The 20,045-nt window shown below is 43.1% G+C and overlaps 1 protein-coding gene across 1 annotated transcript in view; it reads left to right on the forward strand.

Annotated features, from left to right (window-relative positions):
* The first annotated feature begins 2,688 nt into the window (after positions 1-2,688).
* LOC115041216 (neural-cadherin) overlaps positions 2,689-20,045 on the forward strand; it is a 277,317-nt gene continuing 259,960 nt past the window's right edge. The window contains exon 1 of the mRNA XM_029498542.1: positions 2,689-3,751. Within this exon, the coding sequence (XP_029354402.1) occupies positions 2,689-3,751 (1,063 nt within the window). The remainder of the gene's footprint in view (positions 3,752-20,045) is intronic.

The raw sequence follows: 20,045 nt of genomic DNA on the forward strand, positions 1-20,045 counted from the left end.
CCTGGTGTGAACATTGCTCTACCTGTCAAACCTACTTGAATTTACTGATGTGGAGTTGTACTGCAATCATATTATTTCATGCAATGGCTTTTCAGCAAGTACTTAGTCTATTTCAACAGAAAATACGGAACAGTGGTCCTGTTCATATGATGTTGATACTTGTCCACTGACTTTCTGTCTAGAATATATGACTTAAAGAGACAAGCTCAACTGAAAACCAGCACGCTGAAATATTATTAATCAGCCACTTGCTTTAAATAACACACACAAACAAAAGTAGATGATAAGAAGAGATGATTCAGTCTAGTGCTCTCAGGACCATTGTCACTGCTGCAGTGAAGAATATTACTCCACAGTCAAGCTTAACAGTTCACCAAATCTGCCAGTGTCTGTCTGCGGCTCTATTTTTCTTTGGAAGTTTGTTTATGACAATGTGCTTCATATGACAGATCTGATATGATAAACATCAATAGCAGCCTTTTTTTCTGTCTATTAATAGATTTTGACGAGAGACAAAATTAATGCAAATATAATAAATGACACAGCTCTGTACTGCAAAAAAGGAATACATTTACAGAATAGATCTAAAAACAAACTTTATCTGAAAATACTTGACTTTCCTCAACTGGCTTTTTAGTTCATTCTTCATAATGGCTAAAGTTTCTTTTTTTCTTTTTTCTTTTTTTGAGGGCTATATTGCAGCAAATGATTGTTCAATTACATTAAATTGTCTAATTAAAGTGGCGTTTCATTGTTAATCAAAAGCAAATGCTGTCAAGTACTTTTAAATAGGAAGGAAAAAAAATCATTGCAACTAATAGTAATTAGTTGCAATGCAATTTAAACATGGTCAGCACAGTCAGTTGTTTCTCTCTTAAGGTGAAAGTCCCTTCAACAAGTGGAAATAGTTACTGCTCAGTGATGGATTGTATGTTCCAAGTAGAGAAATGTAGCAGAGAAAGGCTCAGGTTTAGTCATTTTGACAGCCAATCTCTTCCTGTCTCATAACCCTCTGTTGACGTGAGGTTAAAGAGGGCTGAACCGTGGGGGCTGCTGGGACACGAGTCACCTGGGCAAGGGTCAGTGTTGTGAGACCCGAAACCCCTTATGACCCCAGGTCACAGCACTGATGATGCGTCCCAGTGACTCCTGGAGATGCTTCCTGACCGCTGTTCTTATTGATCTCACTTTGAAGTCCCCTGATCTGCTGATTTTAATAATTTCAATTCAAAGCTATGAATCGATTTGAAATTCACTCCCACACAGGCCAAACTTTCTATATATGGACATGGTTTTAGTCTAAAGCCTAAAACGTCTGTTATTCAAAGACTGCTGATTTGAAACTTTGTTAAAACTTCAGATTGCAATGTTTTCAGAGAGTAGGAGTTCAAGCAACACAAAGCACAGAAAGACTGGCACTCTGGATGAGATAATGGCCATGCAACCAAAAAAAAGAAAGAAACTCAATTTTATTAACAGAGGTCCACATGGAAGGATTTTTAGGCCTTGTTGATTTGGTATTCAGTTCCATCTACATAAGGGGAGGGGATATTAAAGTCAGCCCTGCTATATTAAAGCAAATATCTGTTATATTAAATTTCAGAGCGTTCATTTTGGTGGGGACCTGCCAGCAACTTTCACCGCTTGGAGGGCCGCAGGCTCCAAAGCAAAGGACACCGGGTGATGAACACGTTCAAACGGGCCACTGCTCTGACATGTACACAGCTCTGGAGTCCTCCTGAGCCCCGGCCGGAGCTGTGAGCCTTTATTTTCTCTTTACCCCACCGGAGGCGTTTTAAAACGATCGATTTTTACATTATTTTAATCCAATGGACTGACGTGCTATTGGAAAGAGGAGTGATGGATCTGGACGTGCAAGAATGGACATTGATCACTGGGAGAAGGGAGGTCGGGTTGCTTCCCCGAGGAAGCCACTGACACACACACACACTCTCAGCCAGACGTGCTCATGCACGCGCTCTTGGCGCTGTAGCCTGTGACAGTGTGGGTGTTCGTGCGCGCGAGCACGAGTTGATTAGACTCGCGGCCGCTTTGCTGAGAAGTTCATTTCCGACTAGAGGATCGGTTCCCGCCGCATCGCTCTGCAGAGCCGCCGCGCCGCCTGCTCCGGGCATCGGGTGCGTAAAAAAACCAAACAAACTCAAAACGGCCGGCTCGGTGCCAGATCCCAGAGATGAGCCGAGTCTCAGCGGCGCATTAGGGGGAGGAAATCATTTCTCCTCAACGAGAGACGGACGGTCTCTGGAGAAGGGAGCCGACGCTGGGCTGTGCGCGTTGGCACTCACTCGCGGATTAAGTGTGATATCCCTGTGCGAGATCGGAAAACGGCGCACGCACAAAAGGAGAGAGGAGGGAAACGGACGTGAGCGCGCACTCGAGCTTTAAGCAGCGGTTTTTTGTTTTTTTTTTTTTTTTTGGTTGGGGGGGGCTGTTTTTGTTTTTATTCCTGCGTCGCGCACAGGCAGACAGCGCTGCTGGTGAGACGGCAGCTAGAGAGGAGGAGACGCAAACTTCTCCAGCGTCGAGTCGAAGTATGGTGCCGACAAATATCTGCGCTCCAGCTTGGTGGAAGTTTTGGATGCTAAATGGAGCGGAGCAGAGGCGTCCCTGAGGAAGCAGAGAGCTCATGAGCGCTGTAGTGCAGGGGAACCAGCGAGACTTCCAGTCATGATTTGGGTGGCGTTTTTCCCCCTTTTGGTTCGGTGCGCACTTGGGAACAGGACCATGGAGCAGGTGCCGTTCTTCCACGGACATGTATTTGAGAACTCGTCTCCGGGCTCCCGGGTCAACGGACTGAGCGTCCCGTTAAAGCGGCTCAACTCGGTGAGACTGTGCGGTACTGAAGGATCCGGCACGGCGGCGGCGCACTTTAAACTCCTGGGGGACGGGAGCGAGAATTTCCGTGTTTTTGCGCACAACAAGCGGGGGCATATTTTTCTGAAGACTTGTGGGGTGCTGGACAGGGAGGAGCGGGACGAATACGCGCTGGGTCTGGGTTTGTGTTGCGGCCAGTGCGCGGGACTCTCCCGGGAAGAGGGCGAGGAGCCCCCGGTGATGGCTGAGGTGGCGTCCATTAAGGTGGACGTCCTCGACACTAACGACCACCAGCCCACCTTCCTGGGCGCCGATGTCAAACTGAGCCTGGACGACGCCACCGCGCTGCGCACGGCGATCTACACGGTCACCGCGCGGGACGAAGACAGCGGCAAGAACGCGGAGCTCATCTACTTCGCATTGCCCAAAAACGGGAGTGTCTACGCGGTGCCCAAAACTGGCGACATCCTCCTGGTTGACTCCATCCTCGGTCTGGGCGAGCCGATTAAGTTTCAGGTGTTTGCCCGGGACCGCGGGTGGCCGCCGCGCACCAGCCAGGGCATCACGGTGGAGATCAGCCCGAAGCAGTGGCCCATAACACCCCCGATCAACTCCCACAGCGGGAAACGGAAACCTAAATCTCAGACTAAAGGAGCGGCGCGGAGGTCCAGGTCCTTACTGGAATCTGAGAGCCCGGTTTACATCAACGTGTCCGAGGACGCGGGGATCGGTTCGGTGGTGATGAACCTGAACCCGGTGAGGTTTCAGGCGGCAGCGTTTGAGCTGGTGGAGCCCGACGTTGAGAGCTCACCGGTCAGCGTGAGCCGGGACAGCGGGGATGTTGTCATATCGCGGAGGCTGGACCGGGAGACCGAGCCGCTGGTGGAGATCACCGTTAAAGTTCAGGATAAACGAGGTGAGCAGGAGGCCGGGCAGCGAGTGAGAGCGAGAGAGGCTGAAGTTTGACACACACACACAGTTTCACGCGTTTGTGTTTTTGTTTGTCTCTTGTCTGTTCCCAATTAGACACATTGTGCAAAGTACCAGGAGCACTGACACTGAATTAAACATTCTTCCTTTTTCAAGTCGTTGTTGGAATTTTCTGACATTGTGGAGTTTGCGTAAATACGCACGCAGAGGAGGGGGGAGTTGGAATGAAACCCTCCTCAGCGCTGATGATTATTCATGCGTTTGCTCGAACGAGAGCGACTTGAATCCGTCTGCTGTCTCTGCTGCCAGCTGCAACAGATGCCCAGATGTCAAAGGAGAGGCGCCGCGCGTAACGTACACTGTAGCCTACCAACACACAGTAATTATCACCTGCGGATAACAGAGTGAGAGCAGAGCCGCAGCGGAGAAGTCCACATTCACTTTAATCGGCACAGATGTGCCGCAATGAAAGACGGCGCTAATTGGCTTTGGCACTGAGCAGAGGAGACTGGCATAGAGAGTGGAAAGACAATATGTAACCTTTAGAAAGAAAGTGCAATATTGAGCTTGCACCTTTTTTTCAGTCCATGCATCTATTAATCCACCCCGTTGCTTGGAGGGAAACTTTTCAAAAGCTAGTGAACAACATTGGATTTGGGGTTTCACCAATCAATGTGACCTATTGGTCTTTGGTGATGCCAACTGTCCTGATGCAGGAAACATGCCGAGCCTTCTCTCGGCATATAATGCCACGTAACACTCCCAGCAAATGCAAACAGAGCTGGCTTGCTGTCACCCTAATTTCACCCTGTTTCCATCAATACGGATGAAGAAACTTAATTTGTTGAGTTAAATGTGACACCTTTTTCTGACAGTTGCAGTAACACATCCTGCTTCATCAGAGTTCCTTTATCATGCATCACAAGTCATGGCTCATGTTTAGCTGCTGTCTTTATTTAAGGATGAGCTCACTTTCTGTTACCAAACTCAATCAAGGTTATGAGCATGTCTCCAAATTATTATCCTTTAATTATGTATTTCAATTCTAGCAAGGTGAACAGTGTTGAAGTGTGTTTTAAAGATTGTGTTCTACTACTTTAAGCACCTTTGACTGCTTCACACATAAACTCAAGAAATGTATTGAATTGGAGGAATTGATGCATGAAGACAAGTAAGCAATAAAAAGAAAAAACAAAGCTTTTTCTATCAAAAATGGAAGGTGCTAATGGTCTGTATGAGAGAGTAAGTGGCAGGAGTGTCTACATTTTTATGAAATGAAAGCTCAGTTTCTGAGAAAAACATTTTAATCTATAATCCAGCTCAATCCATCCAGATAGAATAATGAAAAAAATGTGTATAAAGTGTAAAATGGCTTAGTGTGTTTGAAGATTAAAGAGGCATAACATATAATTTTTTGTTTCCAAATCGTTGGCACACCAGTGCTGGTTTGGTTGATTGGGTCTTCGGTGTGCCAAATAATATATTTTATTTGTATTGCGCTTTACATTTCAGCAATCTCAATGTGCTACAGAGCAACAATTAAAAAAATTATCAAGGTCAATAAATAGTTTAAAGGAGATACATTTAGCAAAAAGCTTTTTAAAAAAGATCTGCAGTCTGGGGGTTAAAGTTGGGGGTCTTTCGCTGAATTTGGATGTGTTTTGCTCCATCAGGGTTAGGGTTAGAAAGTTTAAAGAGAAGGATCAGCATCAATGTTCCCTAAATGGATGTTTTTTTTTTTTTGTTTGTTTGTTTGTTTTTTTTGGCCTTTTGATGTGTTGGGTGGTGGTGGGGGTGGGGGGGTGCACAGAGAGTTGGTTCAAATATGACCTTACTGTTTACTGCATCATGCTGAAAGATGGCAAGTTTTCATTTCCTGGGCTTAGCAGACGGGGGGGCAGGCTCCAGCTCAACGAGGTGTCTGAGGCGTGAGGAACGTAGCATGGGCTCAGTTGTCGGTGGCTCTGCTGAACTCTTTTAATCCATTTGAAGTGGCGAGTCCTGCCGGAGCCTCAACCATCTCCATCTGCTCGTATTATCCCTGTAATCCCATCTCATTCTCTCTGAATGTCCTGCTGTCTCACGTTCTCTCGCTCCCTCCCTACTCTTATTTTCACTCTCACTCCAGGGGTTTAGTTGGAGTGGAGGGACAGTTTAACAGAGAGAGAGAGAGCTTCTGACATAATTCTTTGAAGGATACTGTGTGTGTGTGTGTGTGTGTGAGTGAGAGAGAGAGAGGCTGGCAGCATTACATATGAGAATCTCATCACTTTTTCCCGTGTGCTTTCGTGTCTTCACAAGTGCCGCTGATCTCCGAAGGTGCTTTGAGTTTAGTGCATGTGATCTCAGCTGCTTTATACGCATTGTGGACAAATAAATCAGTTCACAGCCTCACCAGGAGGGCTCACCTGACATTTTAGAGCAAAACACCCTCAAGGGAAAACAGCACCACAAGGGAAAACCATTAAATGTTAGAGTAAAGAAGAGGATTTTGGGCATGGGTTAGAGCTGGGGTTAGTAGTTAAGTGGTACCGGTTGAGGCAAAATCTCCAGGCAATCACTAAAAGTAATTATGTTCTCATATGGGACATGACAAAAGACAGTATCATCCATAAACGCAAACACATCTCACCTGGGGTTTTCACTTCCACTGTTTCTTTCTTTTCCACAACTGCTTCTTTTTTCAAAAAGCATGCATATTTTATTTGCTTGAATAAATTAGGGTGTTTGTGCACTTTTGTCCTTTGCTTCATTGTACAAGTCATTTAATAATGTGCCAACACCTTCAGAGAATCAACCCAGTGTGTCATTGATCTTCTGCCCTTTCAGCCAGCAGCCAATACAACAGTATTATTTGACTGCTTCAAGTCCTGATGGAAAAATGATCGATGGGATGATTAGTTTGGTTGATTTGTTAAATTATTCATTTGGTTAGTTAACAAATGTTTTTTGGACATCTTTAGGCATTCTCCTCTGGAAAAAGTCCCCATCAGAGTATAACCATCCTCTGTGCATCAGCTCTCTTTAAGCTGATGGTTGGAATCCATTTCCTCTGTGGTGAAAACACACTTCTTGCCTGTGTGTTGTAGTAGCCCAAATGAAATCTCTCTCTCTCTCATATGTGTGTGTGCGTGTGCGTGTGTGTATGTATGTATGTATGTATGTATGTATGTATATGTATGTGTATATATATATATATATATATATATATATATATATATATATATATATATATATATATATATATATATATATATATATATATATTATTTTGGCTTTAATTGATTAAAAAATTAAATTCAAATAGACTGGCACACACAATTGAGATCATCAGCCAGAGAAATACTACCCCATAGTCTGTCAGTGCAAACAGACAATTGTTGTCAGGCGACCTTTTTAGCTGCAGTAATTATAAGTTGTTTCTGTTTGGAACCAAAAGTCATTGTTTCATTTATGCGTGAGCCATTTCCGAAGCTTAACCTCATGTTTACTACTGTTGCCGTGACGATGAGGGTCCAATATGCCCAATATGAGTGGCACAAATTTGCTGCGATCATTTAACTTTCACTGCTCCTCTGATTGCTCCTTTCATTGCCTCAGCACAAAAAGTTAGATTTCCTGTGCTCGTGCTGGCTGGTGCAGAGCCTGCAGAGAAACACACAGTCAATTAGAGTTTCTCAGCTCACATTTAAAGTGGTCACTCCAAGTCTTTCACCGCCAGTTTCCCAACTGCAGTTTGCAGAAATCCCAATACTCATCTTAAGCTAGTGTCAAATGTGTCGTGGAATCGCTGGTTCTCACCGGCGCAGTCCTCTTCTGCATTCGACTTGCTGATAGAGAGTTGTCTGATATGCAGTGAGCACCGACAGAAATGCAATCCGCTGCCACTCTTGCTATGGCTTCGGTCAATGAAATAAACAGTTGCTTAACTGTTTGGTTGTAGAGCAGTTTGAGGTGCACAGGGTGTTATGGTTGTGCATAAGATTGTGTACATTATTACCTCATATGAAATCTCAGTCTGGAAGGGATGTTCTTTACTGTGGATTGACTTAAAAAAATTACTGAAGGAAGGAGTGTAACAATGGCTTAATTTTGTTTTTTTTGTTTTTATTAATTAATAAGTGGTAAATAAAAACGTGCTCATTATGTAAAAGTGCAGATCAAAGCATAAACTAGTTGAAACAGGTGAGATTGGATATGTAAATGGCATAATATGATATTACGATGATTAAGCAGTCGATGACTAACTTGGGCGAATAAATAGAAGGTTGTTCATCAAATACAGGGCGGCTTTATCTGAGGAAGGAGAACCTTTAAAACTAAAATTTGGGTCACTATTGTCTCATAGCAGTGCCTTGCACCACTCAGAACGGCCATCTGGGAGAGCCGATCACGCCACCTTACTTTGGGTTGGCGATTCCACTGGCCACGAAAAAGCTATGAGAGACAGCAGCGTCGAGATTCTCGTTGTGGCCTCTGGTCCAATCAAATTTGTCCCTCTAGCTTCAGGGCATGACAAGGGCGGTTTTTAGATTTGAAGCTATGCCTTTCATTCACCCAAGTTTAAAATCACAAATGAAACAAAGAGAAATATATAATTTTGATTAGTGCAGTTTTCTCTACTCTCTATGGTTAATTCAACGGGCATGGGTTATTTTCTCCTCTGTAAATACACAATTAAATGGTTATTTCCGCACGTCATCGCAGAACACACTACAAATGAACCACAGCATGACTATTGACCGACTATTAAGTTTCTTTTTCTTTTTACAGAACATTTATAAGCAAAAACCAAGCTCAGGCAATGCGCCATTGGTTCAGGTGGTTCACTATTCAGGTGGCGCTGTGGTTACATAATTGGAATAGTTATGTATCAGGTGTTAATTGTATCGCTGCCAAATTAGCTTGTAGAAGAATGATTCGAACAGCTGTGAAGTCCTCTTCTTGCTGGGGAACCAGTTTGGCATGTGTGCAGTCTCTTATTTGATCAGAATAGTCAATTTTTATTATATCAATCCTTGTGTCCTTGTTCCATCGCAGCAATTCACAGCCGCCCTCTGACAGTGTTATCGGGTCAACCCGAGTGAACTGTCAAAGAATGGTACCTCTCTGGGGGGGACATCACATCACAAGAGGCTTTGAAATTGCAAATAGGAATTCTGTTGATGGAAAAGTTTGTAACTTATTTCAAAATAACATTATAATTCGACAAATGGCATCTTGCTCTTTCAGTCTTTTCACATGATGCTTTATTTTAAGTGAAAAATAAAGCCACATAATTTCATTCGAACAGCAAATGGAGAAGTACATGAAAAAAATCAATCATCAAACATCAAAAAAGTGCATTGCATATAGGTATTGAATGTTAAAACAATTTTCCTGCTCATACCACCTTTCAAAAAGTAACAATAGGCATTGCCAGCGCAACCAAGGTGATGGTGATTTTAGGTGTTATCATGACTGGGAGTGCCACTGGTGTTACTTTTTTGTACACATACATTCACACTCACACTCACTCATCTGCTTATTCATTTCTGGGTCGCGGGGGGTCCTGGAGCCAATCCCAGCCAATCCTGTGGGTGAGAGCGAGGTACACCCTGGACAGATTGTGCCGGTTCATTAGGGCCATCATGCAGAGATACACAGAGACCAACTTGAACTCGCATTCAGACCAACGGACAATTTAGAGTCACCAGTTAAGCTAAACATGATGTCCATGGACGGTGGGAGGAAACCCACGCAGGCACGGGGAGAGCATGCAAATACCACACAGACTGGGAATCGGCCCACTGCCATCGCTGCACATTCACACAAGGAAAGGAAAACTAGACAATGTGAGGTATTACTGAAACGTATATGGCTATATAAATGCAGTTCTTTGACCATTTTTGTATTAAATGTAATAGAGGTCAAAAAAGGCCTCTCTGTAAAACACACTCCTTCACCGCCCGTTTTACTCGGACCGCCCATTACTCATTATATGATAAATAACAGATTTGTAGGAAAAGTCACTGACTGGGAGACATAGAATTTTTATTCAAGCGGAATTGCATGCATTGCATTTTCATAGATGAGCAAGGTCAAAATGACCTCATGGCCTTTCAAGTGTTAAAAAATTGTTGAATTTTAAGCAAAGAGAATAATAAATTTTCAGACATATGGAGATTTGCATTTGTCAATGTCAATGTGTTTACATATGAAACCATTGGCCGCTTTTTAAAAGTCTTTGCCTTGACAGTAAAAGCTGAAGTTGAAGACAACAAAGGAAATAAAGTTGTATCTCAGGCAGAAGCTCTGAAGGTTGCGAAAGAAAACAATCTCAGTGTAACTTGAAACATTTGTAATCAATGCTGAATGAAGCATACGCTGAAATAATATGTTACATGTGTTTGTAGTCTTATTACACATCTGGGAAAATGTTGCTTGTATGATTTCTCATACAGTAAATCATCTACTGTCTGGCTTTACAGGAGATAACATGATGGAAGTCTTTTTTTTCCTTAATAGACTTTTCCACCATCTGTCATAGCCAGAAACTCTGAAAGCTTCAACATCATTTGTTCTGGAGGAACAGCGCTGTCTTCCTGTTTTGTGACACAGACCAGTTTGGCAGAATTGCGTCCAAATTCAAAAGCACTGTGGAGTTCAGGAGCGGCTGCCAGATTTCTGAGTCTGGCCTGTTTGTTAAAGGCAGCCGTAGTCGTCTAAATGAGGTAATGATAATCTGTCATGTTCAGAAGCGTGCACATTAAATAGAAACATGAAAACTGTACATGTATCCTGGATGCTGCTCAGTGAAGTCTGAGGATGAAATTATGCAGTTTTTCCTCATGTTGAATGAAGCTGGCCTGACATCAAGGCAGCACAATCTAGTTTCAAGACCTGCAGATGCCTTGTGTAGTTTGGAGCTTGATTCAGTCCTGGCCTGCAATTAATCAGTGCTGATCTGAAACTTGTCAGATGTCAGAAAGGAGAAAAGCAGCGCATCAGCTGGCATTTCAATTTCTCACCTGTCAGAAATCACCTCTCAATGTCACTTCATTTATTTTTAAGGATCTTCTTATGACACTGGCAATCAGAACATTTTCAGGTGGAGACAAAAGAAAGCTAAAATATTTACCTAAATGACTAAAGATTGGATGCAAGGGCGTGGGAAAGTTGAACCTGTGGACTGCAGCGGATGTTTGACAAGAAGAGACGCATGGTCTCACTATATGAAGAGTGGAAGTGTTGCTGCCACATTCATCAGACAAACGCTGCATGTTGCCCCTGGTTCTGGTTAAATGCAAAACATTGCCAAAGAGGCTTTTCTTTTTTCTCTTTGCTTTAAGGCCTAAACCTCTGCCCTCGGTGAAGCAGGCGCAGTAATTTCTGCATCTGGATAAGTATTCATCAGTAGTATTTAAAAAACAACAGCCTTTAATGAAATGAATGCGTGTTCTGTCTTGGTGACCAAGTTCTCTAATGAGCGTGTCCCTGAAACCCCGTAACACCCGCAGGCCACCCTGTTGTGTGTCGGTCATAGTAATATATCTTTAAATCTGCTATTTGTAAGTTGTGTTACTTCTACATGGGTAACATTAGTATTAATAGCAGATATAAAAACGTTCAGAAACTTTCTTTCTTTCCTCCCCAAGAGTTGTCTCCGGCGACACCAGTATAAACTTTTCCACTGAAGTTCACAAAGGCCCATTTCATCACTTTCTGAGAGCAACTCACTGTAGCCTTCAGACTGCCCTGAAGACGTAGCGGTCCTCAGAGTGCCTGTCATAATCTCTTGCCTTGTAAACGCAACAACTGCAGAGCTGGCATCTCGCCTGCTCCTGACAAGAAAACACAATCAATCTGTGAATAGCTCCTTTTGCGTCTCTAGCATCTTTTTCAGCTTTCACGTATGCATTCTGTACTTCTGAACGGCACAGTTAATCAGTAATTATCAACATATTACTTTTCTAACATACATTACCAATATTTCTGTAGTGTTAAGACAAACAGATTTGTGATTGTGATTTCTAAATGGGGGGAAAAAAAGGCAACTTTCAGACAACCTAAGCTAAAGTTGAGTTGAGCATTGGGTATTGACAAGACAAGCGTTCAAAGGCGTGTGAGCAGCTCTTTCAGGCTGCGCCAATGCACCACATGGCAACAACACCGATCTAATGTTTGCTCACTCCCATAAAATGGCGATGGTTGGAATATCATTAAGACTTTGGTATTTGGTCATAAGGGAAGATATTGAACAAAGCAGAACTCTGACCTGGTGATGGCTCTGCAGGGAATGTCTGCACAGTGATCCATCCAGCAGTTGTTCAGATGTTTCCAGCTGTCGTTCACATTGTCACTCGAAGATCGGACGTAAAATAAAAGGTATTATCATGGATGTAGAGCTGAGAATGTAACCTGGATTCTTACCTGAAAGTTATGATGCTCCTCTGCTCCAGTGTCACACGACTGCCTCTGTTTATTCGCAGCATCTTTCACTCACTGAGGGGAAATGGATTCATCTCACATTTTATGCAGAGAACCCACATTTCCATTTTTAGATATGTTCATTGTTCCTGCAGAATGGTTTATAGAAACCAGTTGATAAATTGTTCATTGTTACGCCTCAAGGTCTATGAGGGAGCCCAGACGTAACAAAGGGTGACATCTCCACCTCTCTCAATGTCTGAAAGGACACAGCCAGCACAACCAAGTCCGAAGTCCTAAGCAGCTTTTTTATAACCTTCATTAAACAACCAACAAAAAAACTAAGGGCCCTAGACTTATCTCAACCAAAGGAACCAACAAAAAAACCCACTAACCTTACCTAGATTTCAAGCATTTGAAAAACAAGAATTGAAAATAAAAAGGGTTTCTCATCCCTGCCTCTGCTGGAACCAATCAAACACAAGTTTCAACAAATTCACAAAGCAGAACTATGGACACGCACAGGGAGCTGGCTGTGCTGCAGGAGACAGCAGCCGGGACTCCACCTATATATCCACAAACGCACCCACAAACAGAGAGGCAGAACCCCATAGCACCCATATCTTGGGACAAAGGGTGAATGGGCTCGTCAGAAGGCTCAGCTAAGGGGCAGTGTCTGTCTGATAGAGAGCAGGACCTGGGCGCTAAAGACACAATGTGAAGTCCATGAGTAGAGACCCAGGCTGCTGCTTAAGGGCTGCAGAGACGTACCAGAGGGCCAGAGGCTCAGGGTGTAAATGGCCTCTTCTGAGGATACATCACTGGGATGAAGTATAGTGGGTATAATGAGAAGACTGGATTTGAAAATGGGGTCAGTAGAAAATGGCTGATATTTTGGGAAAAGCACTTCAATCTAAAGACTAGTTCTGCCTGAAGGAAACAGAATTTGCCCACCAGCATTTTAAAGGTCTGGAATTAAAACGTAGTGCCTCTAATCCATACAAACACTGATGAGTAACAATAATATGGGGATGAGATGTGAAGTACCTGTATCTGTAAAAAGTCGCTTCATGTCACAATCGCATAATCGCTTTATTTTTTATCACTGTTAGTCTAATTATCTCCTCCCAACTGGAAATTTTACCCCCATGACCTTGGTTCTCCAAGGGACCTGGGCAGTAATAAAGAGCCAAGCCGTCAAGAGCAGACAGAGCATGGATGAGAAAGGTGTGAGTGAGACTGATCACATAACAGCACATAAAACACTCTGTGCTTAACAGACCTGAAAGCAGACGCCCGGCTCCTGGAGCAGGAAGCAGGAAGACTCTATCCGTCTATCTATTCATCTATCTGCCTGCGTGTCTGTCTGTCAAGTGACAGATGATTATGTAAATTCTTCATATTAGTGACTCGGGAGGACAGACAGCGCAAGAGAGAACCTATGATCCTGATTTTCAGTGTTAATGTGTTAGTCCATTCAAATTGTTGCATCTTCCAAAAAAAGATCTTTATGAATAATTCATAGTGGTTGGCAGCAGCAATTTGTGCCAAGATCAATTTCAATTTTCCGAGCAATAAATCAGTTTTTTAGCCATTGCGTCTTACCTTTTTAATGGAATTTTGACTGTTTTATAATTTTACCTCTGCTCTCTATTATGCCAGACCCGTGCCTTTGAGTTATGGTACAGCCTTTACAGTCGTGTTTTAAGAGCAGCCTCATCAGTGACGGCGGCCAGGTCACAATCAGCACAATTCAACATTAGCAGGTATTTCAAACTATGCCGTTTTACCTACTGCTTCACATTAATAGTGACATTTAAGAAGCAAGATGAAGGTCGGAGTGTTGTGTATTAATAGCAATTTCATAATATCATGAGGCTCTTCAAACTTTTAAGTCTCTTTTGTCCTTCATTTGAAGCAACTCTAATGCTTAGTGAGTGGGTCTGACTATTTGAAGATCCATATTACAGCGTTTGGGCTCACCACATGCTCTACCTGCTTCAGCTTAACACAGAGTAGAGGGAACAGCAGGTCGGTGTAGTTAAATATGGATGATGGTTAATAAAAACAACAGTAAAATGGACCTTGGGTATGAACCAATCTAGGAAGACTATATTCCTTTGTTTAGGGACTGAGTGTCTATATAATAGTTCAGTGATCTGAGAAATGGAAGATTAATTTCAATATATCACAGCCTGTCAAGGTTTATAGATTAATGAATGGTTATACCTGCGGTGGGAAAAGAAAAGCATAGGTGACTGCGGGCAGTACTCTTTGGAAATGTTAAGACTTAAAACCAAAAAAAGTGATTTCACTTTGAATGCACAGTTCCTGGTCAGAGCATTTCAGCTGCTAAGCTCTAAACTGTGAACTTGCACCTGAATGACTAAATGTCAGGAAATGTTTTGATTAACTTTGCGAGTTTTTGCCACAAAGACAGTCACGGGAGAGCCTGACTCGTTTCAGGTTTCCTGTTGTTAGCTGAGAGATAAAGCCTGGGTTTGGGGAATACCAATGGCACGTATTGTTATCAAGGTGTTTGGTTGCTATTCTGCCATGCCTGTGAAAGCAGATTGTTTTTGTTTTTCCATATCTTACAGGCTTAGTGTTAGCAGTTCACTTCCCAATGAAACAACCAGCGCTGCAAGACACAAAAAGAAAAAGAAATGAATGCAAATGAAAACTTATCATTTTAGAAGTTGGAAAAATACAACAGAATGAGATCAACAATTACTTAATTATTTTAACTAATGTGAAAATGTTTGCATTGTTTAAATGATAGCCATGTTGTGGACCAGTAGGAGCAATTTGGAGCTTGGCAATTAATATCAATGATTATGAAATGGATTATTGCTATCTAAGAATATTTTCTATAAGTAGTAAATTTCGGGGCACCACCCTGTTACCAGGGACCAATGTCCAAATTAGTGAAATCAATATGCAGTCTGAGAAGGGTAACAAAAAGAGTGAAATTGAGCACTGACTGTTATGTATCCAGCAATTGTCACAGTTATAGCCACAATAATCACAAACGACGGTTTAAATTATAACAGAATTTATTCCCAGCAATAATTATTCAAAATAACATCACTCTGGATAAATGGTGACACTACTAAACTAAACGGGTAACACACATGTAATAAGAACAGGTTAGCAGTATGGATAGCCTTAGTGATGGTGATAGCTACAGCGGTAACCATAGTGATATCATATGCAGCAACACTAATAAATAGCGATAGCAATGACAATCACCATAGCACAGCAACAGCAACCGCAATCACACCAGTCTACCTATGGGTCTTGAGTGTGTGGAGGAGAGAGGAGGAGTGTGTGGGGGTGTGTGTGAGTGAGCAGTAAAGATGGCCGGAGAGTCACGTGAGTGACGTCTTCAATGGCCAAGATGGTGACGGAGTGATGTCAGCCAAGATGGCAACTGATCACTGTGTGTGAATGTGTGTGAGGGGAAGAAAAGAGAAGGAGAAAGAGATCGCAGGTGATGTCACTACCGTTGATAATTACAATATCACTACACAATGCAGAGCCGGCAAACAGAGTTCACGGGTCGGGTATTGGTCCTTTAACCAGTGATATTGTTGAATCACTGATCACGGTGACGGCTGACTCGAGATCTGAAGCACCAATCACTTTTACAACTTATGGGATTTAAGGGAAATGAAACAAAGCAAAAAAAAAACCCAAATAAAACTGAATCCCAAATAAACAAAAGACACGGTAAAACAAAATGCAATGCACGCTATTCTAATTGTCTCTGCCCAGACAAAAGACTGTTACTTTGGTTGCTCCACTCTTCTGGAGTTCTTCGGCTCCGTCGAGCGGTCCGTGTTGCTCCTCAGACAGCGGCAGTGGCGGCAGCAAGGAAGATCACGGAAGATGATGTTCTTTGTTAGCTTCAGGTAACGAAGTTGGCGTGCTGGTCGTCGCAGCACGTGGAATCAGCTGATCACACGGCAGTCCACGCTGGGTTCGAGGAGAAGAGAAAAAAAAATCTGGAAAACAACAAAACAAAAAACACACACTGCAGTCTGTGCTCGTCCCACGAGTTGAAGACTTTCACCCAGGTTTTTGTGGTGCTAGGATCAAAATGTTTGGTGTTGCTGCCTTCCGTGATCTGGTCGAGACGAAAGCTGGGACAGCTCTCTACTACAACTGGGGCACTTGGAAAAAGCGAAAATTGAGGGCTGCCGTGGACCTTTATCACCTGGGTGACGTCACCGGGGACCCCTGCTGAGGGTGCCTGAGTCCAGCCAATGTCTGTGTTCAGTTCCGGTTCAACCTTGAATCCACACTTTCAGTGTGAATAGTGGTATAGATATAGACAAATGTGGACATAATAACAGTCTACTTAGTTATTTATCTCTAAAAGCAAAGGAACCTTGTAGCATTTCTTTCTTTTGTTCATAATTGGCGGTACAAGTGAGGCAAAAGCTTGCTCTTAAGGCACTCTTGGCAGATGTCTAATTACAGTCAACATACTTTTCCTCCAAATAAATAACAACAATCACAAGAATATAAGAGTGACGATCACACCTGATGTGCTCGGCTGGTGCACAAAGATTTGGCTGCATGGGACCCAACAAATTCTCAAGGACATCTGTTACCTCTTTACCAAGAGTGACTATTTGCGTCCCATTCACCCATTCTCCCATTCCATTGCAAGCAAGTCACTCAGAAACAACCTGAGTCTGACCTAATTCTGAACAAAGTCTTATTCTGTATCATTTGTCCAGACATATTCAGCCAAGGAGAAACTCAGAATTACCCCCTTTAAATCAACTGGGCGTGAAAATACCGCAAGGGACTCTGGCAGTTGTATTACCTGTGTGGTCTTTTTTTTTTTTTTTTTTTTTTTTGTTGAGGAGGGAAGTTAAAGACATCCCAAAGACCTTGTGATAGCCTCACAGATTGGAGGGAATTTTGTAGTTTATCTAACGGCCCGTAGCCTTTACTCTCTCAGAAGTATTTATGCAAAGAAAATCACATCATTAGAAGAAGCTAACCATCCTTCCTTCCTCCTACTCCTAGCTGAAGGTCCTCCTGCCTTGCCTAAGTCATGTTGCCTCTGTAACGTCTCTGTAGTGCACAAGTGTGCATTTTTGTAATATGGTGTGAGAAGCCTCTTTATTCGTGTGTGTGTGTGGGTAGAGGCCACAGGGATTGCTTCCTCATGTCTACCCTTTCTGCCGCTTTTGCTGCAGCGGGATCAATTAATCTCTGCTTGTGTTTGTGTTATTGAAAGTGTGTGTGTGTGTGTGTGGGAGGGTCAGTACACGTGTCTTAAGATCAAATGAGTGTGTGTGCTTGTGTATTAGTGACTTTGGTGTGTGTGTGTGTGCGTGTTGTCAGACCTCCCCTGTCTAACCAGAATCCCCTCTAATATGCTGAACACGTAGGATAGCTTCTCCTCTTCTTCCTTTTTCACATCCTGTCTTTATTTATTTATTTATTTTTTAATCTCATATACACCCCCCCAACCCTTGTTGTGAAACATGATTTCTTAGATCCTTACATCTCCCATCTATGTGCCATGGAAAGATATACCCTTCCTACTGTGAACTCCTGGAAAATCAAATGGCACATCGTGTACACAGACCTGCACTGTTTCATTTGTTTTCCACATCTAATCCACAGCTTCTTTTCCTTTCCCCTCACTCACGCAATTTTTTTCCCGCTCCTGTTGTCTCATGCAGTGTCTCCCATCCCTCACTGTTATCTTTCCGGTTGTGCCCATTCAATGTTTTGGGTTTTTTTGTTTTGTTTTGTTTTTATCAGGTACCCATTTTTTTCTTCTTGAGCCTCTCTACCCTGTTCTTTCCATCCCATTACATTTTTAACAGTGGTTGATGTATGTCTGCTTTATTCACCTCTTCTTTTTCTTTTTTCTTGTCCTGAGTGGCAAATTTTTTTTTCTCTCTGGCTCATGATGTTAACATGAGTGATTATGCCATTCTGTGGTGTGTTAAAGACACGATGAGACTGTCAAATAGATCAATAGACAGAGTCTGAATATGTCCAACCCCAAACTCCAAAGTGAAAGTGCCTGTTTAACAGCAGGGACACATGCAGGTGAACAAATACATCTGGGCATATCCTCAGAAGTGCAAATAACAAACAAGAGTGTGGACAGGTTGCAATATAACATTTGTAACATTTTCAAATTAGATATGACTATGAAAACCACACGCACACACTTACAATCACAGCATTTGTGTGGGTCATCCAGACAGGGGGAGTGATTGGTGTGCTCCTCTGTGACTGATTTCCTGTCTGAACCAGAGGAAGTCTGTTGATTTGATCAAAGACAGACGAGTTGAAGATTGGAAGCCACTCATTCTGTTCAGTCTGTTTGTCTGCTCATTCACACACACACACACACACACACACACACACAATAACGTCTTTCAAGTGCCCAATCGTTTATCTGTCCACCACAGTAGTTGGGGCCGCTGCAGAAAGCGGAGCTAGCATCATGTACCGTGTTGTATTTCAGATCATCTGTCATCTCGAAATAGAGCCAGCAGCGAGGGTAGAGTACAGCAGCAACTCAGTATTAAATTAGACCTCTGTGATGGCTGCATCTGCAAGACAGCACTCCACATTTCCATTTTAGAAATTTAGCTGACATTCTCATCCAGTCTATGTATGTTTTGTTTTTTGAGCAAGAGTGCTTTTACTTCCACCGTCCTAACCACACCAGTGAGCAATAGTTAAGATGTGAAAGGTCAGAGCTGTAGTGGACTCGTAGCATCACAGTGATGACAGTGAGCGAACAAGGTGTGGGAAAAGGAAGAAGAATGGAGGGAAGTATGCATCCGTCTTTGTTCTCATAATGAAAGTACGGATGGATCTTCCTTACATTGTACCAGAAATTTGATTTTTTATTTTTTTTTTGGTACATCAGATCAGGGTGAATAGAAGCAGAGTTCTATTCAGCAGAGTAAACAAACATCCATCCCTTCTGGCTGGTTTGTTGCATGCACAAGTTTTGTATTTCTCATCAACACCTCTTTTGGCATCTTCAGTGACTTGCTGTGAGCTTGACTGTAACCAGGCGGGGAGGAACATGTTGTGTATCTTTAGCAGCTTAGTGTAATGCTGGTGGTAATGGTTACTTGACACATGCAGAGGTGTTACATGCAGGTTCAGTGCTTTTGGAAACCAGCAGGTATTTATCTATTTTCTTTTCTTTAAACACACCACCAGTAACTTGGAAGTGTTTTTTATGGCTGTTGTTTGGTTTGTATATTATTGATTCATCTTCAGCCACTTTATCCATTTCCGGGTTGCAGAGTGCTGGAGCCAATCCCAGCTCACACTGGGCGAGGGTGGGGTCACCAGTCCATCACAGAGCTAACACACAGAGACAGACAGAGACCAACAACCAGTCACACTCAGACCTACGGACAATTTAGACAATTTTAACATAAAGATGAAGTCTTTGGACGGTGGGAGGAAGGTACAGGGAAAACATGCAAACTCTGCACTGAAAGGACCCAGGCCGGGAACCGAACCTGTGACCTTCCTTTTATGGGTATGGGTATAGCGGTTAGCGCTGTCGGTTCCCGGCCTGGGTCATTTCTGTGCGGAGTTTGCATGTTCTCCCCGTGTCTGCGTGGGTGAGCCTGAGTGGTTGTTTGTCTCTGTGTGTTGGCCCTGCGATGGACTGGCGACCTGTCCAGGGTGTACCCCGCCCCTCGCCCAATGTGAGCTGGGATTGGCTCCACCACCAGGACCGTGTTGCTCTTGGTTGGACTATTTCATACAGTATGAAAGGTGTTGCATGTCAGGGTCTGAATGTTTCCTGTTTTATTTTGTAGGTTTGTTGTTTGTCTTCCCATGTCCTCTCAACCACC

Source organism: Echeneis naucrates, chromosome 3 (assembly GCF_900963305.1).
Source record: "Echeneis naucrates chromosome 3, fEcheNa1.1, whole genome shotgun sequence".
Lineage (NCBI taxonomy): Eukaryota > Metazoa > Chordata > Actinopteri > Carangiformes > Echeneidae > Echeneis > Echeneis naucrates.